Raw genomic sequence first — 25,604 nt, 5'->3', positions numbered from 1 at the left:
GGCCATCGCCACCTTCATTGCCACATATTTGTCCCTCACTGATCTCTCAAACAGCAGGAGAATGACGTTCTTGGTGCATTTTGTGTCAAGTTTCAAATCAATGTTGACTTTGTCACTGACATTTCAATGGCAAGCACACCTCCCTATTCAAAGGATGAATTTTGGCACTGTCTACTTGAGTTAATCCTTTGAAAAATGCTTCAACATCAACGGTAGTATTTGGCTCTGCATGCATGATTTCTGGGCAGCTACTCAAAACTTACTAAGCAATAATCTTTTTGTTTAATCATTCACTGCAAACATGTTACATAAAATGGTCTGATAACAGAGTCATGAGACTATTTTTTCCACTGCTATTGTACAAAGTATGAGACTTTAAAAATTCTGGAAGATAGGCAGAGCAAAATTAAATTTCCTGCTGCTGTGAGAAACAGGAAATTTTTTCAGACCAATGGAATTAGGTCTTGTTAAGTAACTGGTGCACCTCTTCCCGTGGTCTACTGATCATCTTCTGGAAAGCTCAGGTGCTGAAGGGCTGCTGCATGTTTTTTGTTCAGTAGCAGTAGGGGTGAGGCAGACATCATGCACCATCAGGAGCTGCATTGGCTTTTATGGAGGCAACACTTGTGTATTGTCAAAAAACTTAAACCAGTTCAAGAAAGCCATCACTGCATCCTCACTGGGAGAGAGTCTTGGCTGTGAGATGAGGCAATGCTGCTGCTCTAAGGCCCTCAGCAAGTCCCTACTGGGAGCTGCTTTGTGTCAATCTCCACACAGACATTTGCATGGTATGGAAATGTACTGGCACTGCTGCATGCTCCATTGGCTGGCAGAGATTTCTCCCATCTGTCCTTCTGTTGTGCACTTAGAAGATGCTTGAATTGTAGGACTCTCTGCTTCCTTGTTGTTATTTCTTGTTTGCCTCTTGCTTAAGACAACCCATTGCCCGTGGGCTGGAATGTGTCACCGCTTTCTCCCCGTGTGATCTGCCCTTCGTGCCTATAGCTCAGCTTCTCCCTTGAGCAGCCTGCTCTAAGACATGCTCAGCCAAAACGAGCCAAAAGCATCTCTTGCTCTGCAAGGAGATGCTGCAAATGAAGTGCTATTCATGCAGAGAAGGCAAAAACACAGTGGTAGAAAATGCAGGTGTGGCTGGTGAATGTTATGGCAGAAGTGAGCGCGGTATTTGGGCAGGCTGTGGAGCTGTTTATTGTGCAAGTGTAAAGCAGCTAATTGAATAGAAACCAGTCTGGAAAAACAGGAAAGAAAGAACGGACTGCCTGGAGGTAATTCACCATTCAGCAAGCACGGGGGATTGTTGCTGGACATGCCAAAGTTGCCATCTTTGACTTTCAGCTCCCTAGCAATTGGCCTGGAAGCCTGCCTTGAAACAAGGCAGGAGGGAGGGCAGTCTCTCAATGGCCTTAGGGAAGGGAGATGAGAGAAGTTAGCTGTCTTGTTTCTTTCCAGACACATTTTTTTTGGCAAAGGTAGTGAGGGAGTGAGATGAAAAGCAAGTAGAAATTTTCTACGATAGAAATTTTCTCTACAATACAAATTTTCTCTATAATACAAATTTTCTCTACAACAGAGATTTTCCTCTAGGCAATTTTGAAGATCTTGGGTCTTCTGGCAAATATTCCTCTGTAGGTGCTGTAGTTTTACATGTTGAGAAATTATTTTGTTTTCAAAGAGCTAAATAATCCATGTGGAGCCCTGGTCAGAGACACTAGAGCAGTACTCTGCAGCCTGTAGCACCATTGCAGGTGCAGACTTGCAGCCCCACACTCACCCCCAGAGCAGAGCCCCTCATGCTTAGGAAGGCTCAGGACCATGAAGTCTCATGCCCAAGACACTGTGCTGCCAGTTTTAGCAAGGAAGATAAGCTCTGCCACAACAACTGCAGGTAAGTTTGCAAAGTGGTTGTAGCTTCCAGCAATTTTCCTGTGTGAAGAACCCTTGCTATTTTTGTTTACAGGCACTCTCTAGGCATTCAATGTTTCAAGGCTCTCTTATGCACTTTTTAGCTGTGAGGTTTTCCACAAAAACACATTTCTGATAGTATTAAACCTATAGGTAAACCAGGTTAATCCATATAACATGTTTTGGTGTAAAAATTTCTCAATTTGAGGAATGGCATGCAATCAAGACCTGGACTCTTAAGTGAGGGCTTCATTGTTGTTAATGTAGTCTAATTTGTCAACCCCACTTTTAAGTCTGTGTTTTTCAGGATTTGTATTTAGATGGAAGTTCCTTTTTTTCCAGCACTGGCCTACAGATATCTTACTGGCTTTTCCTTTTCTTTCTTTTTCCATCTGTAGAAATTTTTCCCATGACAGCAGCATGATGAAATATTCTTAAAGGGTTCTCCTGCTAGTATTTGTCTCTGAAGCTCCCCTCCCTTCATAAAATTTTTTTCATCTCAAAAATATGTCAAATGAAAGTTCTCTCTGTTTCATATTACATTTATTGAGTATAGAGAGGTTGCCTCACAGATAAATTGCTTCGGAACACGTGTATACATGTTTCTGTATGCTTTTGTGCAAATATGTGTGTGTGTGTGTGTATATATATATATATATATAAAACCTTACTCATAGATGCATAATGTACATGCACACATATTTCCAGAAGAAGTGCTAGTATAAACAGCTGCTATTTGTTCTTGTAGACTGTTCTTCTGGAATGTAAAATAACAAATTTATACAGAAGGCAGTATTGTTAGTGGCTGGAAAATTTTTGAGAGACAAGGAGGAAGAAGATGTTTGGCAACTTTATGATGCTGGAAGCAAAATAAAGTGAGGAAAAAATATACCTGGAGCTGCGTACCAGCAGCAAGCACCTGAAGGTTTGTGTTGCTTTGACTGTACTATGGGAGAAGGGAATGTTTCCAATATGAAGTGTTCTCTTTGCATGCTTTCCAGTGTGTCACATCCCCACATCCCCCTGGTCTCAAATCCAGACTGAGAAAAGATTTACAGTGTAAGGCTGGTGTAGTAAAAAGAGAAGAGGATTCTCGTTGGTATGAAGCAAATGAGAAAATAGGCATGAAGAAAAAGTCTTCTGAATTTTATATGAAGCCTTTTGCATTTCTGGGAAAATAGTTTCCTACAGTGCTTGCAATTAACTCTCCAACCTCTCCTATTAATTGGGAAGTAGTTTAAGGCACTTTAGACAAAAGAATGTAGATGCACTCCTTACCTGTAGATATTTGTTATATTTACACATCAATGTCAGAAAACAACTTTCTTGGATCAAATCCAGCTTACTCTGGAAGTAATTTCACTGCCATTTGGACAAAAAGTGTGTCCTCATTTAATTGTGAGTTAAGAAAGCAACATTAAGTGCTGTGATTATTTTTTCATAGAGGCATAATTTGGAAGGAAATCTGGTTCTGTCTCAGAGACTTGTAGGTCTCATCTGCACTCAAATTCTGTTCTTCAAAGATGAATGTGAAAAATATAGTCTGTCCTTATAGTCTTGTTTATTTATGATTTATGAGCTCTGTGTCTTGCCTAATAGACAATAGAAGAAAGCTAACTTAATTGAGAGCTGGTTATAAGCACTGTGAACAGAAACCTTTGTTCTCAAGAGCCAGCCACTGGAGCGTGTCAGCAGCACATTTTCCAGATGAACTCCTTTCATGCCTTATTTTGTGACTAGAATGAAGAAACTAAGCAATGGGTACCAAAAGTCTTCTATTTGTTTTAAGTTTCTTATGGCAACTGAAAATATATTTACAGACCTTTAAGCTTCCTGGGAGATGCTGGCCAGACTGCTCGTGTCATGGATCAGTGGTTGTGTCTTTTCATTTCTTCCTGATATTTCACAAAATCAGTCTCTGAATATGTCCTGCCCACCATAGCGGTTTATTCCCTGATAAAATCACAGGCAAGTAAGGAATAAAATGAGATAACTCCAAATAAGTAAACTGAGTGAACTAAACTTTGGGTCTTGCAGTCCTGTATCATCAGCATTGTTCCTGATAAGGTGATTAACCTTTACAAACCTTAATTAAAGTTATTGCAGCTGCTGTCACACATGGAAGTAAATAGAGACATAAAGATGTTAAGTCACTATCAGAGCTATGTAATGGATCAATAGTAGGCTGAAGCCAGGAATCCTTTCCGGGTTTTCTTGTGACCCCAGGACTTTCTGCCTTGTCGATTATTAAAGACTTTTAGCAATCTTCAATGCTGTGCCAAAACATTATTTTTTTCATGTTCTTCCCCTTCCCCTTCCTTTAATTTAGTTTTTAATTCCATATTGTTGTAAATGTGTGTCATTGTGATATTGGAGCAGTGTTTACCTAAGACACATGAATGGCTCTGAGCAGAGGTGGAGAGACTGAAACCTGTTTTGCTTAGAGCACATTGGTTTTGAGCTGCAAAGCTCAGGGAGGGCTCTAAACCTTTGGTGTTTTGTACCTTGGGCTTTCATTTCAGCCCAAACCTTTTTTCTTTTGAAATATTGGCATGAAGAGCCCTCCTCTGCAGAGTTGTCTCTCCTGGACTTTCATCTCTGGAGGCTGAAGCCTACGGAGATGATGCAACACAATCCAGGCATTCAAGCCAGTGGGAAATGCAAAACTTGCCTCTTCTATTTCAGCTTTTCTGCTCAACCACAGGCACCAACAAAATCAAATGTTCCAGGTAGGAAAACAGAAATATGGGTGGATAGCAGAGATAGGGAAATCCCATCCCAGTCATTTGGCCTTCTGTTCCCTTGCATAATCCTTCTGGCGGAGCTTGGCTGGCAGCAGCACAGGCCAGGTCCAGGTTTGAAAAGAGACACTACTAGAACACCTGCTCAAGCCATCACTGAGAAACCTGGAAAATTAAACCAACCTTTCTACTCCTATGAGCTTATTTGACCTGTTTGCAAGCATGTCACCTGTTTTTTTAAAAATTATTTTATTAAATTGGAGACAAAGCCCATAGTGGCAGGTCAAAGATGCAGCTACAACAGGCTTCAGTGTGTGTACACAACTATACATCCCAGTGCTTTATTTGGTCTTCTCTAATAAATTACCAATTGCCTCTTCTTTGACACATTCTGGTTTTTTTCAGCTCTTAGCTTAGAGTAGTTGCAGCACTGGAGGCTTACTCTCCAAGAAATACCTGTACAAATTAATTTTGCAAGAGAATCCACTTAGTTATATTTTTATGATGGGTGTTGATTACTTTTTTTTAGGTGGGATTTTTTTCATTTTTGTGCTGAAATTGTCACCCCAGTTAGACACTTAACTCAATTTTTACCATACTAAAAATAAGGTTTTGTCTCTGTTTTACTTTTTTTTTCCAAACAAAAATGTGTTGTGCATTGCAATGATATGTAAAATATGTTTTTCAGGCTTGTCCCTTGATCCCCTTCATTTACCTCCCTTATTTTATGTGCTATAATCAGAACTTGCTGCTTCTGGTTGTGTGTGTGGGACTTTTCTGGACTTTGCTGTGTTGGGCCTGTCTGTAATTTCCCAGCCACCAATCTTAACAGTTGTGAAGATTATAAATGTATTATCTGAGAAGAGGTTGTTGTATGTCTAAACACCATTCATTTAAAAAGCAACAGACAAAATATAACACCCCTGAATAATTCTTCTATTCAGTGTAGTCCCATTGTAATGTTTTGCAGAGGTAAGGCTGAGGCTTTTCTCCCCATATGAGGACAAGTGGCATCATACCCTGTTTCCCTGGCAGTTCTGCAGTGTCGTGCTGACATGGCAACTTTGGATGCTGATTCCTCTCTCCTGAACAGTGCTGTCTAAGGCACAGCTTCCTGCCTCCACAGAGTTTCAGTCCTGCTCTCTTTCATGCAGCAGAACTGGCAGTGGGCTCGGACTCTCAGCGTCACATTTTCATTGGTGTTGGCAGCAAGCACTGTCCTCCCTTGTTCCCTTGCTCTAACTGCTCTGTTTGTTGAAATGCATAAATGTGCAATATAAAAGTGATGGAAAAAGTGGCAAAATATGAGAATTCAATAAAATTATCTTGATTGGGTTTCCAGTAGGATGATGAGCTAGAGTGAAGATACAAGTGACTAACTCCAGTGTGATGCCCACTTGGGATGGATTCCTGCCTTTCCCTCACTCCACTGTCTCTTACTCCTTCATGAGCCTGTTCCTTAGCCTTCCAGAAAACTTGGGGGGGAAAGGTGTGGTCTTATATTTATTCTGCAAGGTTGGTGAGGGGAACTGGCTTATGGAGTTGTTTGATAATTAGAAGGGCTGGGTGGAGGTTGAAATACATGGCTGAAACAAGGACAGCCAGGACAGGAGAGGTAGAAAGACAAAAAAGGGAGATGGAATTGGAAAGGGGGAAAAAAGCTTTGCCTGTTTAGTGGAGGGAATATATTTGATCAGTTCAGCTGACTGGAACTGTGGTCCCTGTGTTTAACCTTAATTATTTCTTCTTCCACTCTCTCATCCTTTGGTCAGGCTCTTCCAATTAGAAAGGCCTTCACAGTAGGGAATATGCATAATCATCTAAGTAAAGAGTGAGATGCTGTGGGAACACTGATGCAGTAAGTTTAGTAGGTGCAGCTCAAATCTTGGTAGCTGTTGGATTGTTTCCTCCATTTAAATGATTGTGGCTCTTTTTAGTGTGCATCATAGGAGTGATATTCTCTCTTGTTAAAGGAAATAGAACACATAGTTTTCCTAGGTAACCTGATCTTTGCAAAATGAGCAGAACCAACAGGTAGAGAACTTCCTGACTTGTGAAGCAGAAGCTGGGTGAAAAACGCAAGTGGATTGGAGCAATGGTTGTTCCAAATATTTTGAGCATGTGCAGAACCAAGGCACAGGTACAGGGAGAAGCAGAGAGGCACAGGCCTCTTGTGTTTATCAGGTGGCAATCTTCAAAGCACCCCACCTTAGATTTAGGCTAATCAGATTTTTAAAGTCTAGTTCTTTGACATAATTTTGAAAATTAAATATTAATGACTTGCCACAACAGCTGCTGTCACAGTACAGGCTGGTACTGGGCTCTGTGCCTTTGGGCTTAAGCCTTCTAATAAATCACACAAGTATTTGCTTGCTTGCTGCTGCACACAGGGGATGAGGTGAAATATAAGTAGTGGCACTCCATACAGGGAGTGACTTTAACTGTGCCTTTAGACATACCAAATAAAGTTAACTTAGTTCTTTGTGTACTTTCATTTTGGAAAAGACCTGTCCTTCCTGGTGCAGAGTTAGCAGGGAATGAACTGTAGCAGCTGAGGCAACATTTGGCTTGAAGGGTGAGCTGCCAACAGCTGAGTGCCTCAGGGAAACACAGCCTAGTCAGTTCTGCCTTGGCATGGGGACAACCTCCAGCTAAAACTGAGGTTACTTCCCTCAGCAAGTAGGTGTTACTGCAGAATAAAATAAAAACAAAAACAAAACAAAAAAAACCCAAAACGAAAACAAAAACCTCTCTTTGTGTAGGACATCATAATTACAAACCAGAGATTTATTTTTATGGAAGAATTATTCAAGGATCATGAAACAGAAAATAAGCCAGCTCGAGGATGTTGGAAAGAGTTACACCAGAAACATGGACATAAACGTAGCAAATTATGGAAAACATAAAATTAGATAAAGTGCTCAATTTTCAGTCATATATCACTAGGATAATTAGCAGCAATTAGGAAACAGCAGAATTTAGGGTATTAAGATTGAAGAGGAAATAAATACACTTTATATTTTTTTCTGAAGTACAAACTACTTGGAAAGCCCTCAGTGTCCTCCATAGCATGGAGTTGTTCACGTATTAAGAAAGAGAAGCAGGGCTTGTGTGCTGTCATTGAAATTTAACACTGACAGTGAGGAAGGTCAGCCTGAATTATCTGCAGCACTGGTTGCATGCATGGTTTATGCAGTGGTCCCCTCCCTTCAGTAACCTCTCCAGTGTTACCATTTATGTGTCAGAATCCCATGGAACTGGTGTGCAACTCCTCATCACCACTGACAAGAAGTACCAGCACTGCTTTGACAGGATCAGGCAGCAATTCCCATGACACTCAAAACAACTCAAATCCATGGGAATGCAAACTAGGCTGTCCCTGGGAACCTCATTTTTAGACACCTTCAGGTTAAATTCAATCAATCAGTGTGTCTGAAATTATATATACTTTACTTGCATATTTTATAGATTGATAGGATCCAATCTATAAACTCTAGGGAAAACAATTTAAAATCTTACTCTATATAAATATTTATAAATGTTGCTTTATTCATAGAAAATTAGATTCTTTATTTTCCTTGAATTTATAGTGAGAGTGCCCTGCATAGACATTGTGTTTCTACACACAGAGTTGTAGACTCTTAGTAGAGCATTGCTGACATTAGCAAAGTTGCTCCAATTTATATCAGCTGGGAATATGGTCCATAGGACCTAAGATACACTAGAAGATAATAATGATTTCTTTCTCAAGCACTGTTTAGTGAATTCAGCCATTAAAACATGGGAACTAATTAACATCTCAATATTACATATTGAAATTTAAAATATTGTAAAAATAGCATGTTAAGCATATATGTTTAAACTTAATAGGATTGGCATTTGCTTTATGACAGTTAAGCAAATCAGATTCTGCATAATATGGATAAATCTCCAGTTTTCACCAAGTTTGTGTACCTATGTCACACCTGCCATCAGCACCAAGGTATTTTTGTATCACTTGTCCATTCTGTGACATCTAGATTTCAGGCCACATGGCACAGTTCTCATGTATCTGAAAAGGTATTTTAAACCTACTGAAGCTAATAGGAATCCAGGCAGTTTATGAAAGGCATGACCAGGCTTCAAACAGATCCTAGGACTCAGACTATTGCACTCTTCATCTCAAAAGCAAGACGGACACAAATTCAAACGGAGTGAAGAAACCTTCCCTCTTCATGTTCTTATCCTTTTACTCGGCACTGAGCGTTTTTTCGAATAAATCCCGTTTTCTTGTCGGCAGGCAGCTCCATTCATGTGGCCAATGCTTTCACTGGCACCTTCTGGCTGAGAACTCTCCTCAGTGGTCTGAAACAGAAAGGACATCTCAGTGGAGGCATGTGTGTGTCTTCCACCCCCTGGACCTGGTTCCCATTAGGTAGCTCCAAACCTAGTAAAATCTAGATATATGGCAAATTACTCATCAGGTCTCTGCTTAACTTTCACACCCCATGGCAGCTGAGCTACTGCATTCCCATCCCCCAGCAGAAAACCCACCAAGGGACAGCTCAGCAGACTTTCCTGTAGAGAGGGTGACATGTTTTTAAGGCTGTGAGAAATCATATGTGATTTATCCAGAGCTGGGGTTCAACATAAGAAGTCCTAATTTGGATGTGTGTCAGCCATTCATACTCAAAGAGCTATGGTGGAAACAAAATCCTTGGAACTCTCTGAAAACCTGGACACCTTCCAGGCTGCAGGATTGCTTAGAAAGCCAAATATCTTTCAGTGGCATGTAATACCAAGAACCAATAGCTGCTGACTGCAGTGCTCATGACTTTGCGTAGCCCAAAGTCTGGGTGGTGGTGTTTGCACACAAGCAGATAAGGCTTGTCTATAACATGCTGTTGGTCTGGATTACTCAGCTCTTTTCAGATTTACCCCAGTGAGACAGGACAAATCCTCTCAGGTTTCTAGCAGTGAGTTACTCTCTGAGCTCAGTTTCAAGGCATAGAGCCATTCAAACTACCAAAAATGAAGGCACGATCTACCAAAGTAATTTATACTTGCTTTGCCAAACACTTATTTGAAAAAGAGTTAAAAAAATTAAAACATACTTTTCTTTTACACTGCACATTTGTAGATGCATTATTTTCTGTCTTCATTCCAGTGGCCTCTTCCAGTTCTGAAAAATAAAGCAATAAAAAAATACTAAATTAAAAAGAAGTGGGGGGAAGTAAGCATACCCTCAATTTAGTAGCTGCCTGAAGTTAAAAAAAACCAACTATTCCTCTGGGCATTTATCACACAGAAGAATAACTGAAGAGTGATGAATACTTCCTAAAACATTTTTTGAGGCAATGTGATTAATCTGTCAAGACTGCCTACCTTGGGGGTATTTAGAGAAAAGAATAAAATTAGCAACTTGACTGTAGCATGGGGTAGCAGAGACACCTTTCAGAGTGGAATTCTGCCTTTTTCCAGCAGGTTAATGGAAGACTAACTTTAGTTGTTATATTCTCAGAAGATGGGAGCATTTAATGTATAACAGGCTCCAAGAGCCCTCATGCTAACAGTATAACTGATGTTATTTTCCCCTGGGTTGGTCCTCAGGTAAAAAAAAATAGAGCCTGAAAACCTTCAGGCTCAATTTGAGCGAGACAATCAGGTTACAGTACTCTAGTTAAAAAATAAACAAAAAGATAAAAAGAAAAGGCAGAGCACATTATGGAAAGTTACACCAGTGTGTCTGCAGTGTCTTTCAGGCCTGTGCTGAATTTAATATATTCACTCCTTAACAAACAGCACATGTGACCAGAAATGAGTAATAACATTGAGTCTGTAAGAGAAAGGTTGAGGAGCAGGATTTTGTCTAAAAGTTTAGATGAAATACATATGGGGGTATTTGTATATATTTATAATAATTGGCATTAAGAATAGCAGTTTGATGAATGGTAAAAAATGCAGTTGATTACTTTCCCTTGCATGTAATGGCCTAGGCTGTGATGGTGTTTCATTGGGAAATAAACAAAGAAGAGATTCCTTTGAGCCCTAGAGCACACATACCTGTAAGAAGTGCATCAAGAGTCTCCACTGCATGTTTTGCATCTTCCATTGTGAAACACATTGGTGGTTTAAATTTTAAAATATTCCTGTAGGGTCCATCTGCACTAAGAAGGATTTGATGCTCTTTGAGTCTGTGGAAAGAGGAAACACCTGTGTTAGATACATGTATAAAACTGTGTCCTGTCACTTCCTTCAAGCTAAGACAGATTTTGAAAGTTTTCTTTTTTTAGTATTATGTCACAAAAAACTACACAAACTGAAAACAAAATTAATGACTAACTGCTGGAAAATGTTAGGAGGGTTTGATCACTGCACACAGTCTTTAAGAGCTACTTACTTGTAAATAAGATGAAGGGCTTCAGCTGTGGCTGGAGTTCTCTTCTGCTTATCTTTCACCAGATCCACACCAACAAACAATCCAACACCCCTGGAGTAGAAAAGAAAAGTACAGACAAGTGAAATCCAGTGTCAGTAGCCCAAACCTCCTGCTGCAAATGCAATACCTGTTTCTAACAACTGCAATTCCCTTCCCTGGGGTGCAAATGGGGGAAGGAGAATGGGAGGGGAGACTTTGTCTTTGGTCACCTTTTGGCAACTTCACACAATAAAATGGGATAACAGGTATTTATGGATAAATAAATTTACCTGGCTCATTAATGCTATGTGGCCTGATAAGAATGACAGAATAATCTTCTTTCATGCTTATCCTGAAAATCACAAGCCAGGGAGACAAAAAAAGAAGTACAAAACCCTGCAACCCAAACTCTTCCCCTGGAAAAACCTGGAGGCAATTATCAATGGCAGTAACATGAGATGAGGACAATTCATAGTAACATCTCTCAAGAAAATCCCAGAGATTTTAACAAGGTCTGCACAAGTACAACAGTGTGCTGACATCTTGGTTATTGCATGTGGATGGCTCTTTCTCCTGCTCTCCCAGAACTTTTTTAGTGGCTATGCTTGTAAGTAATTAAGCAGATAGATGGACAACTTTAAAAAAATATATATATATTGCCTTTCAATAACAGTTTTGGGCAGTCCATTTTAAAAGAGAGGAGTAGCAAAATCATGGCATGTTTCTGTGTTCCACTCACACCAAGTTTGCTGCTTTTTCTTCTCTGACATTGCTGTGATGCACCCACCTGATATCTCCCACTAAGGGATGCTTCTCCTTTTGCTCAGCCAGCAGCTCCAGGAGATAATTTCCTACACGTGTGGCATTCCCTTGGAGATCTTCTTTCTCTATTACATCCAGTACAGCCAAGCCAATGGCACAAGACACTGGATTGCCTCCAAACTGAAAGCAAAGACAAAACAAAACATGTAATCAAAATCAAAACCTAACAAAACAAAACATTAACCTGCGGGTATCCACGTTGTTTTCACTTGCCCTCTCCTGCTTGGCATGTCATGAGGAAAGCTCAGAAAGGTGGGGATTTTGTGGCATTCAGGCTGTGGAACACCATCCCCTACATTTGGGCAAGGGAAAGGCTCCCTCTTCCTCTCCTCCAGGTTGCAGTAATTTGAAGATCTCAGGACTGAAGGATTCAGCTGATTGCACATGCAGGCAAAATGCTCCTGGGAAGAGCAGTGGGTGGTAGACTTGATATCTTTTTATCCAGAGAGTATAAATTCCATTTGAAACAGGGGAATTCATGGTAGATGGGAAGAAGGCCGAGTCACAGGAACAGAAATCAGGCTCAGTAAACGAGAAGACTGAACCTCTGTGGCATGCACACAGATGAAATATTTTCTGGTAAAGGGTCACTGTTTTGTTAGGTGTCAGTTGTGGAGCCAGGTCTGCCAGGTCATGAGCTCCACCAGCATGGAGCCTATCCTAGATAATGGAATTTTACATAATCAACATTTCAAAGTGGGAAGAGGGAAAGAGACATAAGGAAGAATTTATCTGTATCGATATGAGCTGAGGTGCATGACCTGCCAGAGAGCTTGTGCTGGTCCATATGATGATGTAACACTTGATACAGAGCATATTTCAAAGCTTCTCCACCTGCTTTTAGATTTAGACTGTGGTTGGCTCAAGCTCTTACTAATGTGATGCAGTGATTGCTGCAGATGTTATCTGGATCACCTGGAGAACTTCTAACTGGTAGATGCAGACCAAAAGAAAAATAAAAAGGGCAAATCTTCACCTATGAACTTACTGTATTGAAATACTCCAGTCCAGAAGCACCAAAACCTTCAGCAATTTCCCTTGTTGTGACCACGCAAGACATGGGGTGTCCATTGCCAATGGGCTTTCCCATGGTGACAATGTCGGGCACAAAGTCTTCACCTTGCAGCTGGAATGCCCAAAAATGCTTCCCAACTCTGCCAAAGCCAACCTGGACCTCATCAGCTATGAACACTCCACCTGCTGCACGCACATACCTGAAAACAAACACAATACCTTGAGAGTCTAGTGCTGCAGAACACAGGTAGGCAATCAAGGACAAGGCAGTCTGCATCACAGAAATTCTGCAGTGTGAGACCAAGTTAGGAAAAAAAGAAGGAATACAGTTACAGCTATTTTATAGCTATGAAATTTTTAGTATGCTACATGATAAGAAAAAAAAAGACATTTTAATGTCAAATAGGAGTACTGTAATGGTACTGTAGGATTATAACTGGTTTAACTTCATCTTCCATCAAACTTATGGCTGAGGATTAAAGATAGGAAAAAAATAGCAATTATCTAGCTAAAAATTAGCTGATATTCCATAAAAAATTGAACTGAAATCATACTCTCCAATAAGCAGAAATGAGCCACAGACAGCCAAGAACAGGAGAAGTTAATAGCTGAATTGATTAGATAAGTCTATAGTGAAAAAAAGCTATTTCTTTCTTTAATTTCCCCATTACGCCCCTCTGAAGTGCTGTACGTACTCTGCCACTTTCTGGAAATAGCCCACAGGTGGAATTACTTGGCCTCCACAGCTCTGCATGGATTCAGCTATGAAGGCAGCAATCTACAAGAGACAAACTCGTGTGAGAGCTGTGTTCATCTACTTGGCCTTGGCAGAGACATCTAACAGTCTAGAAATAAATGTTTAAATGTGGGCCTTAATTTAATCACGCAATAGGCTGGACAACTGAGAGATCTTGAAAACAGCTATGGCTAAAGGATTTATTAATTTTGTAATCAGAGTGCCCAAATCTGCAGTAGCCAGGGCCACCTTGCAGCCTGATGGGAATGGAATAATCTCCATTAATCCTTTGTGTTTAACTGGATGACATTTCCTGGTGTCAGTGGATGCTGGATTAGCTCCTGGGAGCTACATAAATTTATTTTAAAATGCCAGTTTACAGGACACGCACAAGAGTGTGTACCATCTTCCCTAAGAGGTTAATAAAGCTTGCAGGTGTATGTGGGTTTTTGTTTAATCCTGAACACCAGGTGGAGGTGGGTGGCAGCTGACCTGTAAGATGACCTGTGGCTACCCTTTGGGCACCCCTGCCTAATGCACATAACTACACAAATAACATGTCAGCACGAGGCACTTGAGAAAAGAAGAGAAATATTCTACAGATGAAATAATTCCAGTTGCTAGGAATGAAAAAGAAAGTTATTTCGAGTCAGGAAGGGTAAGAACAGCAGATCAGACACACTGGAACATCGAAATTCGTTTCTTGTCAACAGCAGAGGTCTATGCAGGACAGATTCAATATTACCCCAAGGTGTCAGCACAAGTCTGCTATTTAAGGGATTGCATCCCCACACCACTTGTGAACCCCTCCCTGAGCATCAAGAGGTCTCTGTGCTGGTGCAGTCTTCCTGGAAACAAGGCCGAGCAGTAACGCGCAAAGAGCCGCACGCTACGCGTGAGCACAAGCCAAAGAGTGCGCGGCTTCCCACTGCCTGTGAGGCTTAGCCTTTAGCACAACTTGTCCTGCCACAGGTCTATGCCACCAAAACCTAAGAAATGTGCAAAAGAAAGGAAACAGGGGAAGAAAAAAACAAAACTATCCGTTAGTAGAGAATAAAAAAGAAAAAACGTTGATGAAGAAACTAAAAGAGGGGTGATGTAAGCCCGTTGGACTAGAAGGGAACATGCTCCAGTCTCCGCTGAAGTCTTCTGGGACTTCAGTGGGTTTTGGATCAAGCTCTACAAGTCTCAACACACTAATGCCATCATATAAAAGATTAACACACATTTTATGTACACCTGTCTGTTTTTATCAAGGTCATAGTGTGTATGAGTGAAAGTTTCACCTTTTTATATGACTTCAAAGTCATCTTAACCAAACAGGCTCAGAAATGTAGTATTGGGATTTTTTCTAATAGATTTTCTCCATGTCCTGGATTTTTTAATGTCTTTGCTAGAATTTGTGATGTAGTTTCTCAGCTGGTCTCAAACATTTCCCTACTGTATTAACAATCTACCAATTCAATGCATAAAATAAGAAATTTAACAGCTTTGATTGTATCTGCTTATATACAATTGTATTATTGATCCTTTCATTGATGCCTAGAAAAATTATCATAAAGCATCAGATAGAAAAATTGCAGAGAACCATGATAGAAAAATGCAATTTTTAAGCATTTTAAGGAGAACCCATGATAAAAAATGATGGGGGAGGGAAGCACATGAAATTGGGAAAGAAACAAGTCCTTAGTTGCCTGTTACACACCCCCATGCCAAAAGAAATAGGTGAAGCCTCAACATTTCTAAAACACACACCTTGCGTCCATTCTTCTGCGTTTCTTCAATAATAGTTTTCACCTCTTCAGCATAAGCACTTGCTGGATCTGGGTGGTCTTCCCTGTATTTCCCTCTGTAGATATCTGGAGAAGGAGCCTGAAAAGACCAATTTATTTATTTGTTTTTATGAAGGAAATACTTCTATGAAACTTTTACTTTGTTTTCTATTATTCCACTTTATTGGCTTTTCACACAAATAGCTAATAAGAGTTAGTACAGCCTGAATTGCAAAAATGCTTACTGGAGCTTAAACTCAATCTGGGCCTATCATGCCCAATCCAATATTACTGAACACAGCTGCTGTAAGAACCATCATCTACCTCATCCACCTTTCAAGACTGTCCTTCCTCTCCCTCAAGACACAATAATGAGTACACATCCACCACCTTATTTCAGATTCTCATAGAAGATCCCTTTCAGCAACTGGGCAGTAGGGTTCTCTAGTCTGTCACTTCCCTCCCGGCATTTTAGTCACGGTACAAATCTGTGAGACATTCAAGCTTCTACAAATGGTGTTAGGAGCCTCTACAAATGGTGTTAGTCACTGTCTCAGTAACTGAGAGACAGGAAGTGGTGCAGAAAGATGGATGCTACTTTGGCACTGTGGTTAACACAAGGAGGTCTAGACAGGAAAGGCCTGCTTGGTGTACATTTCTAGACAGGGAAAAATTTTTGTCTTTTTAAGATGCACAAGTTTGTCACTCCCTTAGACAGTCAGGGGTCCTATTACCCAAGCTGTGCAAACTTCTGCAATCTGCATTTCCAGTTTTGGAACTAGACTCAAAGTCCTGCATATCTCTAACCAAACCAATGCAATGGATATTGGCTAATTTCATCAAACTGTGTAACTATACAATGCAGTGACTAAGAAAACCTGTAGCACAATGAAGGAAGTGATCAGCCCCACAGCTGAACACCTTCTTAGAAATCCAAAAGCAAACAATTTTGCTGTACTTATTCCAGTGAAATCAGCTGAGCATGTGCATACTAGCATCAGCAACACAGAATGAAAAATATTTACACTAGAAGTGGGTAATACAATATGCTGCAGAACAGGCAAAATTACAAAAAAAAAAAAAAACCAAATCCAAAACAAAACATGCAACCAAACTAACAAAATTCCAACAACAAAACAAAACCACAAAAACCCCCAAAACAAACTAAAAACCATACTTACCACATGCACATACTCCTTCTTGCTGTCCTTTCCCAGCTGATTAAATTTATAGGGGCTGATGTCAATCAGAGATGTAACATGGCCATGGTAAGCACTGTGTGAGTGTTAAATATCCAAGTCACTTTTCACCAAATGTACAGAAGAACCAAATTTACAATTGTGCCTATATATCATCCAGAATAGCAACCATATCTGCATCACAGCAGCATTGTTTGTGAAGGGATCTTGATTTAATTTTCTGTCTTTCCCTCAAAGACAATATGAAATTGCTGTTGACTTTAATTCACTAGCAAGACTGGAAACAAGATAAAATCAAGTGCCAACATGGGGACAGACCAAGAGGTTGTCTGGACTGCACTGATTTCCTAGAGCTGAAATGGGGGTCCAGATGCTTCATTTCCAGCCCACTCTGGCCAGCCCAAGCTTTGCAAGCTAGACCCCACCACCACAGGGAAAACTCTCAGGAGTGTGCATGGCATGAGGAAGTGGGGACCTCATGCAGCAGCTGCCCATCACTGTCTGCCCTGAAGACATTGCAGGTGAGAGGGTTTGGCAGAAGCCACTGTCACTCAGGAAAAGGATTTTGTTGGAATATAAGTGTTTATACTGCAGAGTATGCTAAAGCTGGTTACTATTGAAGCCAACTGATTTAGAAATGAGGGACTGCAGCCTTTTGAGCCTAAAGCATGCAGCATCTTTATTCAGGGAATAGTAAACACTTTTGTTCAGCCATAAATTTGAAGTGAATCAAACCTCAAACCAAAGACGTGTCATGATTTCTTAGTAGAACACACATAGGTTAGTATGTTGCTAACAGGGATCTGAATATAGCTGAGTCAAACCAGCTTTGTGCTGCTCAAATAGACATGTGCCCTTGCATCTGCTCTGGCTGGACTTTCTAATCACAACCTGAGAAGAAAATCCAGCACTACAGCAACATCACCAAACCCACAGCTGCATCTAGGACAGCAAAACCATGAAATGTGGTCAGCCACCTACCCTGAGGCTGGCAGCCCTCCCAACACCTCCTGATTTTGCAGTCCCTTGGTTTTGTGTGCATACTTGTGTTCACTGAAGGAGAGCTGAGCATCATTGCAGCACTGCTGCAGAACTACAGGATCTTTCTTCTTGACCACTGAATATTTATTTGTGCAGAATGAAATGTGTCCAGCAATGCATGATGAAGAGAAAGCACTTTTTCCAGAGCAGCCCAGTAGCCAGACCACTCACTGCTTTTGAAGCCAACATTTAAGTCTCTGGGATGAATTGCTCTGGGAGTCTGTGGGAAATGCCCTCTAACAGGTGCCTGACCTTCTGGGGTGACTGACAAGCTTATTTTTCAGAGATCTTCAAAACTTGTGTTTATCCAAATGTGAAAAAGGGATTTCCTGATCTGTTCTAATAAAAAAGCAACAAAGCTTTTCTTTCAGCAGGCAGCGGAGTACAAACAGCAGGGGGTTGCTGCAAAGCTGCTTCTGAAGCAAAGGCAGGAGCTGCTGGCTGTGCTCACATAAGCTGCTCTGTGTACTCACTTTTCCAGGGTGATCACATCTTGGTGCCCACGGTACTGCCGAGCCAGCCGCAGAGCAAGATCATTTGCTTCAGACCTGCATGGAAACAGACCCACCAGCAAAGCAGTGAGGGAGCACTTCCAATAAAAAGGGTATCCTGACAGAAGGCAAGGCATGGGACTCGTGGATATAAGAAATCAACACAGCAGACTCTGTTACTCTACAGATTACATTGCTAAGGTTGAGACTATAAGTGCCATGTAAGGGGGCAAAGATAAAACAGCCCTTTGTATAAACAGCAAACAAAGAGATGCTTTCTTTCCCTCCCCCAGTTTGCCAGTAGATATTTACCTCCCCTTGGTACAAAGGAGGCCAATTTGCAGCTGAGAACACAGTGCAGTCACTAACCCTCAAAAAGCAATGCCCCATCTCCCACAGTCCACAACTCCTTTCTCCCCAGTGCTTGCACGGTCACAAATCTGTACCCTGGAAGAAGACTCAAGCTTCCAGCCTGATCTGTCACAGCTCCTCTGCTCACAGGCTGTTTTGTAAGTGATCACAGACTACCAATCTGCCTAAAGAGGACTAACTTGTTTCCAAGGTTATCTGTCAATTTACAGAAGGCATTCTTCAGTCTGTACATAACATTCACCAATTTGCAGAATTAATTTCCTCTTCTTGCTTTTTTCCCCCCCACTTTTTTTTTTTTTTTTTTTTTTTTTTTTTTTTTTTTTTTTTTTTGCATAGCATTCAGAAGGCCAGTTTCATGTTTTGGCTCTCTTGCTTGGAGCCATCACTCTAAATATGATAGCTGCAAATAGGAAGTAAGTTTTGATCAGTGCTGGATATATTTTTGTTGTAGGTTACTAAGTCCTACTTCATAAGATTTAGACCAAGCTGTCCTGAGTGTCTGTCTCAAACAGGAGCAAAATAGTCATAAAGAACAGTCATTTAAAAAACCACAACTCAGACCTACCCAGAGTTAACAAAATAGCAAACAGAGAGTTTCTCAGGCAGGGTGGCTGTGAGTCGCTGTGCATACTGAACAAGGTTGTCATGCAGGAAGCGAGAGTTTGTGTTGAGCAGCTCCATCTGTTTTGTTGCAGCCTTTATCACATATGGATGGCTGTGGCCCACTAAAGAAACAAATTATTAGTTATTACTATCAAGTCAGTTCAGTCAATTACTGAACCACAAAAGGATGTTCAGAGAAGATTGTGAACACCACCACTTGGCAGAAATGTGTCTTGATCGCTACTGGAAATTGAGGAATAGAAGCAGTTCTCCCAAGTCAAACTGCTTACCATGTGCAACGTTGTTGATGCAGTCTAAGTATTTTTCTCCTTTCTCATCAAACATATATTGGCCTTGAGCACGGACTATCTTCAGAGGGTCCTTGGCATAGAAAACTTTGCAGGAAGGCCTAAAACATAATAAACATAACACCATTTCAATTTTCACACTTTTTCTCCCTCCTTTGAGTGTTGAGGAGGTTGATTTTTTGCAGCTCTGGAGACAATTGCCTCCTTCTGCAAAAAAAGCTAAAAGCCTGTGAGTAATTCAGGTGGTGGTCAAGCAGGGGCTCCTGCTCACAGTGAAAACCCCTGCCTGGGGGCAGGCACAGTGGGAACAGAAGCTGGTCTTTAATAAGGGTGTTTTCAAAGCTTGACTCTGCCTGCAATTGATTTCACAGGAGAACAGTGTCTGCACGTCGCTCCAGGTCCTTATATGTCCTGCCGTGTTCCTGGGCTGCAGCTCTGCTTGTTTACACGCCTTACAGACATCCATGGCCAAATCACTCGCTGGGACTAAAGGAAGCTGTTAAGCACAGTTTTATACTATAGCCAAAAAATCCTTACGCAATGGAGGGCTGTAGCATATAGAGGTCACAGTCAGACAAAAACAAACACTAATGCCTTGCAGGCTTTATTTTCAGAGGTGCTGAGCAGGTCCTAAAACCCTCACACTCTCACCCTGTTTGCTTTGGATAAAAATCTTTAAAAGCAGCATTTTATAAGCACCGCAATCACAGTGACTTCCACCAAAACTCAAACTCCTTATAAAATTAACCAAAGTACTCTTCGAACACTCTTTTATTTTTCTCCCCCCCCCTCCCCACCCCGTGCCCCCCTGTTCTTGGAGAATGTGCCAGCTATGTAATTATGTTGAATGATATTACTGAGCGGAAGGAAAGTCTTCTGAACATTTAGCAGTGTTTATATGAACTTGGATAAACACAGTTGTTTCCAGGTAAGTCTGAGAGTTATTGTTGGGTATACTGAGGTTATGAACTTGTAAATGTGACTCCTGCATAGTGAAGCAGTTTACTTTCTTTCTCACAGCTTCTAACCGCGATGCAAAGCCACACAATTTCCTGTGCTGCTGATACATTCTTTTTCTTGATCAGTGTCGGTCACAACCTCTGGCAGCCCTCCTGCACGTCCCTCAGTTAAACTCGGCTCAAGGAACAGCAATAGGTTCATTCAGCGGACACGGTGTTTTGCAGGTGCACGCACAAAAACACCCCAGCCCTGCGCAGCCTCATTTCAACACACACACCTGGGTACCACATCCCGGCCGCTTGCTCTGATCTGTTGGAAAAGCGAATTTGATGGGCAGTGCTCTAATGACGGCATCCCTCCGCCCGCCTGGGGAACTCCGGGTGGCCCCGAGCCCTGGCAACCCAGAGGGATGGCAGCTCCTGTGTGTGCCCATGTCCCCCTCCCCGCTGGGTCCGGAGGGGCCGCCCAGCGCTGGCAGCCCTCGGGCAGCGCCGGACGGGCGCTGTCACCAAAGACAGACCTTCCTCCTCCTCCTCCTCTTCCTCCCCTCTGCCCCGCTCCCGGCCCCGCCGCCGCCCCTACCCGATGTGCTTCCTCCGAAGGGCGAGGGTCTCCGCCTTGCTGTAGAGCTCCTCCATCCCGCCGGCAGACAGGCACGGCACGGCACGGAGAGCACCGTCCGTCCGTCCGAGCCGCCGAAGGGTTCCCCGCCTCTTATCCCGGCGCCGGCCCCGGGCAAACCCCTCCTCCCGCCTCCCTCCCTCCCGCCTGCCCCGCCGGGACGGGACGTCCCGTTCCGACCGCTCCCCCATCCCCATCCCCCTGGGCTTTCCTGTCGGGGGGACTTGTGTTTCCTCTTGAGCTGAGGCGGGCCAGCCGCGGGTGAGTCCTGTGCCTTGGAGCTGTGTTGGTTTTGTTTCTGTTTTTTGCTAGGGGTGCAGAGCAGCACAAATTGGCCGAACAACCGGCTCGGTGCGTGGGGACGGTCCGGCTCCCACGCGCGATCCTGCCATTCCTGCCATTCCTCGGTCATCCTGGTGGCCACGGCGCCACTGCCACAAACATGCGGGAGGGGGGTGAGGAACGCAAAGCGGATTATTTAATCAAAATCAGGGCCGTAATTCAATGTTCCTCTCTGCCTCTTATGTCCCCAAATCTGTTTGTAAGAGTAGGCTGAGGTATATATGCCCATCAAAGCCAGTATCACTATTTCTGCATTTCTTAAAAAGTGAGGCAAATTAGTAAGATCTACAGCTTGCCAGGTTTTGTACGTGTACCTAAAGAGCCGAGGTGCTCAAATACGTTGGTTCACTCTTAGGTCCAGGCAATATCTAAATATACCTAGTCCTTGATCACTTTGTAACCACAGAAGCAAAAAAGAAGTGGCTTGCTCGAATGTGGCATTTCTGCATGGTTACATTGATAATTACTTCGCTGGACATCAAAGCCCACAGGAAAAAGAGGGGAGAATAAGACGAGGTTGGAGGAGGGGGAAGGAGGACAGAATTCCCATCAAGAGACATCACATTTCAAAACAGCAAAGAAGCTGCTGGTGGAGCACCTCGGATTCACCTTCTCGCTGCCAAGCACGCACCGTCTCCTCTGGAGGCTGCGTGAGCAGACAGCACGAACACTCGCCCACGGCCCTGCTACCCCATCTGTAGCTCGTCTGTGCCACCTGCAGCACTGTGTTTGGAAGAGTTTTCAGAGAGCATATGTAAAGCCACACAATTTCCTGTGCTGATGATACTTCCTTTTTCTTGATCAGTATCCAGCAAGTCATCCTAAATTCTGCATATTGAAGAAACATACTTCCTGATTTTTACTTTTTAAAATATCTCTGCCAGCAAGCCACCTTTCTGCTTCTCTAGACAGCACTTCTTTCCATCCAGTCATTTACTTGAGCTTCGTCAGTGTTAAATTTGAAGCTTTGACATTCTATACTCCTGCTCCATTGGAAACCTTGCCTCACTAGCCAACAGTAGGAGAAGTCATAGCAGCTCCACCTCTATATCCCAGCAGAGACAGCTGCTGCCTGTCTTCAGTGCCTTGTCCAGACAGGAAGACATAAAAAGACACGAAGGAATTGCCAAAACTGTCAGCTAGGGCAGTATTGTACAGGCAATGAGGAAATTCATTGATGGGTCCTCAAGAAGAGAACAGGCATTTAGATGTGCTAACATCCAAACAGAGCCAAGGCTAGAGTCTGTCAGGAATGCTCTCTGCAATGCTTTTCCCTTTTGCCTGCACCTCTGAAAACTGGGCAATGATATTCAGCATGGGGTGGATGCAGTTCAAGTTGTACTACACCTTACGTACTGACTTAGCAGCAATCCCTGTACCAGCAGTGCACAGAAGGGCTGGGGCAGGCAGCACCCAAAAAGAATTTCAGGAGAGATGGTTTTCCCACACTGGGCTGGTGCCTGCCCTCTGTCGGTGTTGAGCACAGACTTGTCCCTTCCTCCAGGGCTGCTCCCGATGCCAACACCAGAAAATCTCGGCTGTTTATGCTGATGTGCCTTGTCTTGCTCATGTGGAAACTCTGGGCCACAAACAGCTCAGAATATTGAGCTGCTACTTTAGAAGCATGCACTGACAGTCTGGTATCAGCAAAAGCAAGTCTGCCCACAGCTAACTTATAACAACAGCAAACCTCACCAGGAAACCTTGAAGTGGCAGGTGAAGTAGAAGTGGGAGATTGTTTCTTTGTTCCTTTAAAGAAAGGGTTGTAACAATCAAGGAAATATCCCTCCCTCTTGGCTTATACTTCTTTTATGCTCTTTTGATACCATGAGCAGGAGCAAGCCTGCCAACTCTCATGTGTGGAGTCTCTCCCAAGATTAGCAGAGATGCTGACCCACACACAGGCCTTTGCAGCACGACTTGCCCTCACAATGCTATGCAGCAAATACTGCCGGGAAATACTTCATGCTATATAGTAGGATTAAAACAGTTTCTTTTCTTTTTTTCTTTTCCAAAATAGTTGTGTTTTTGTAAAAAGCCAAAAATACAAACCAAAACATGCCGTTTACTCCATCCTGCTCTGTTTGCCTTATGAGCATTTTAATTTTCTTTCTTTCACGCTTGTTTATGGGCTTTGTCCTGGCATGGTACCAGAAATCAGCAGCCTGGCTTCCTGTATGAAGGATGAAAATGAGTAAATATTTCTAACAGTTACCCAAAGTATCTGAGTAAGGTGCCTCTGGCTTCCGATGTAACTGTGAAGGGGTTACTCTGAAAAACAATATATTGCTGGTGCATCCTGAGATGTAAACCCACTGCAGATGGATTCGCTGTGGAAATTGATCTGCACCAAAGATCTGTTTCAGTGCAGAAATTTAAAGATGGACAAACCATAGCTGTCTGCATCTTCTCAGGGACGGGCAGCTGCTTGGCATTTGCTCTGGAAGGGGACTGGACTTGCCTGCGAGTTCATGCAGTGACCGGTCCAGCAGGGCCCCCAGTCAGTTTAGCACAGGGTGTGTTGGCAGCACTTGTTTTTATCAGCTTCATCTCAACCAGAATCAATTACCTCACAATGATTTTAATATACCAAATAGAAGAGAGATCCTAAAAGCTGGCAAAAAGTTACCAGATACTTGTTAGCTCCAGGAGGGAGCAGCCAAAGGTGATGTCAGAAAGACCTCGTGACAGCTCCACTTAGGTGTGGGCACTTTGGAAACTCAGTCAAGCTGTAACCTGCACCCAAAAAACCAATCAGGATATTTATTAGCTATTGAACATTCTGTCTTGGTGTAAGCACATGAAATAAACCCCTGCATCCTGGTTATGTTACAGGAGCATGTCCACAAACTAAAGCAGCTTGAGTAAAAACTATACTAGCAGAAAGAGATCTCTCTGAAGAGGTTTGTGTACAGTATTTTCTGAACTTTACTGGTCATATACATATACATATACATATACATATACATATACATATACATATACATATACATATACATATATATATATATATATACACTCATATTTATATGTTCAAGTAGACACCTGGAGACATTAAGATAGATAGATAGATAGATAGATAGATAGATAGATAGATAGATAGATGTACACAAATATATAGATATGTATATATGCAGCAAACCAATGTATTTTTTTTACTACATCTAGGAGATGGGAAAGTAGAATGCCCTCCAGCTGGAATTTTCCAAAGCCAATGGAAGAGAAGACAAATTAGTAACCCTGGGAAGACAGAACCCTGCAGCAACATGACATGTTTTGGCATTCTCTTGTTTTCCTTTATTTGGGTGCAGTTGTTACTACTTGCTGGAACATGAAATGCTTTGTCAGCTCCTTAGTTTGTTTTGGGGGTTTTTTTTGTTTGTTTTTTTAACCTTTATGTGTTATTATAATGGAACCATAAGGTGAAGCTGTGTGAGAAGAGGACATAAAAAGCTGCTTCTGTTGCCTTATTTTTTATTTGGGTAGGGATTAGCAGGTTTAGTAGGTCCACAAGGCAGTTACATAATAGCCCATAAGTATTTAATTAAAAAGTTCCATTAAAAAAGAGACAGAACTGGCAGGCATTTCACATGCAGTCCTGCATGTGCTCTGGCACATCACACAATTATGCAGGAGGCATGTGAATGGGGGGCAGTGCCAGAGGGAAAGTCATGTCCCATGGCTGCAGGAGGATGGGAAGGCTGTAGGATATTGGTTACCTGAGATTTGGCCCTGAAGCAGCTAAAGGGAGCACAGAAGTGAAAAATAACAGGGATGCTGTCAAAGCATGGAATCGGAAACCCACGGGGTGTTGGCTCTGGCAGAACACACGTTTGTGCTTTGGCAGGACATCTAGAGCTGCATTTCTCTATGAAAGCAGAAGAGAGACAAAAGCAAGAGAAGGGCAGGAGTGGCCCCAGCTGCAGCAAGGACATCACCTGGGCCAGGCTGCCCAGCTGGGGGGCAGCGGCACTTGGAGCCCTCGGGGCCCCGCGCTCAACCTGGCAGAGCACAGCACGTTAAGCTGGAAGCACCCTGTCCTGGAAAGGGAGCAAAGATATTTTTAGTCCTTCCAAGAGTCTAAAACAGATAGCAGAGGCCAAACCTCTCCACCTACAATTCCCTCCACCTGTACTTAGTGCATCTTTGAGGTGACGGAAAGGGAAACAATGTGGAGTGTTCCGTTTGTCTGAAATATTTTGGGATTTAGAAAATCCAAACATTTAAATAATGTGTTCAAGAAATTACAGCTGCTCCTCAGT

At 42.3% G+C, this 25,604-nt stretch overlaps 1 protein-coding gene across 1 annotated transcript; it reads right to left on the bottom strand.

Moving 5' to 3' along the window:
• Nucleotides 1-7,417: 7,417 nt before the first annotated feature.
• On the bottom strand, nucleotides 7,418-21,075 carry ETNPPL (ethanolamine-phosphate phospho-lyase). The gene is made up of 13 exons (XM_059469968.1): nucleotides 20,962-21,075; nucleotides 19,402-19,520; nucleotides 19,074-19,233; nucleotides 18,119-18,193; nucleotides 16,587-16,680; nucleotides 15,389-15,505; nucleotides 13,593-13,675; nucleotides 12,872-13,097; nucleotides 11,849-12,003; nucleotides 11,044-11,133; nucleotides 10,707-10,837; nucleotides 9,758-9,825; nucleotides 7,418-9,008 (listed from the first exon to the last, which is right to left on the bottom strand). Exons 1-13 carry the CDS (start codon nucleotides 21,015-21,017, stop codon nucleotides 8,877-8,879), a joined length of 1,506 nt encoding a protein of 501 aa, XP_059325951.1. The 5' UTR covers nucleotides 21,018-21,075; the 3' UTR covers nucleotides 7,418-8,876.
• Between the last annotated feature and the right edge of the window lie 4,529 nt (nucleotides 21,076-25,604).

The sequence above is a fragment of the Ammospiza nelsoni genome, chromosome 4 (genome assembly GCF_027579445.1).
Source record: "Ammospiza nelsoni isolate bAmmNel1 chromosome 4, bAmmNel1.pri, whole genome shotgun sequence".
In the NCBI taxonomy this organism is placed as follows: domain Eukaryota; kingdom Metazoa; phylum Chordata; class Aves; order Passeriformes; family Passerellidae; genus Ammospiza; species Ammospiza nelsoni.
The sequence above is the reverse complement of the archived record's forward strand: the minus strand, read 5'-3'. Positions and strand labels throughout refer to the sequence as shown.

Coding starts and splice junctions, on each gene's coding strand:
- ETNPPL (XM_059469968.1), bottom strand. CDS start 21,017: ATGGAGGAGCTCTACAGCAAGGCGGAGACCCTCGCCCTTCGGAGGAAG. Junction 19,521..20,961: donor CTTCGGAGGAAGCACATCGG/GTAGGGGCGGCG, acceptor ATTATGTTTTAG/GCCTTCCTGCAAAGTTTTCT. Junction 9,826..10,706: donor TCTTGATGCACTTCTTACAG/GTATGTGTGCTC, acceptor TTTATTTTTCAG/AACTGGAAGAGGCCACTGGA.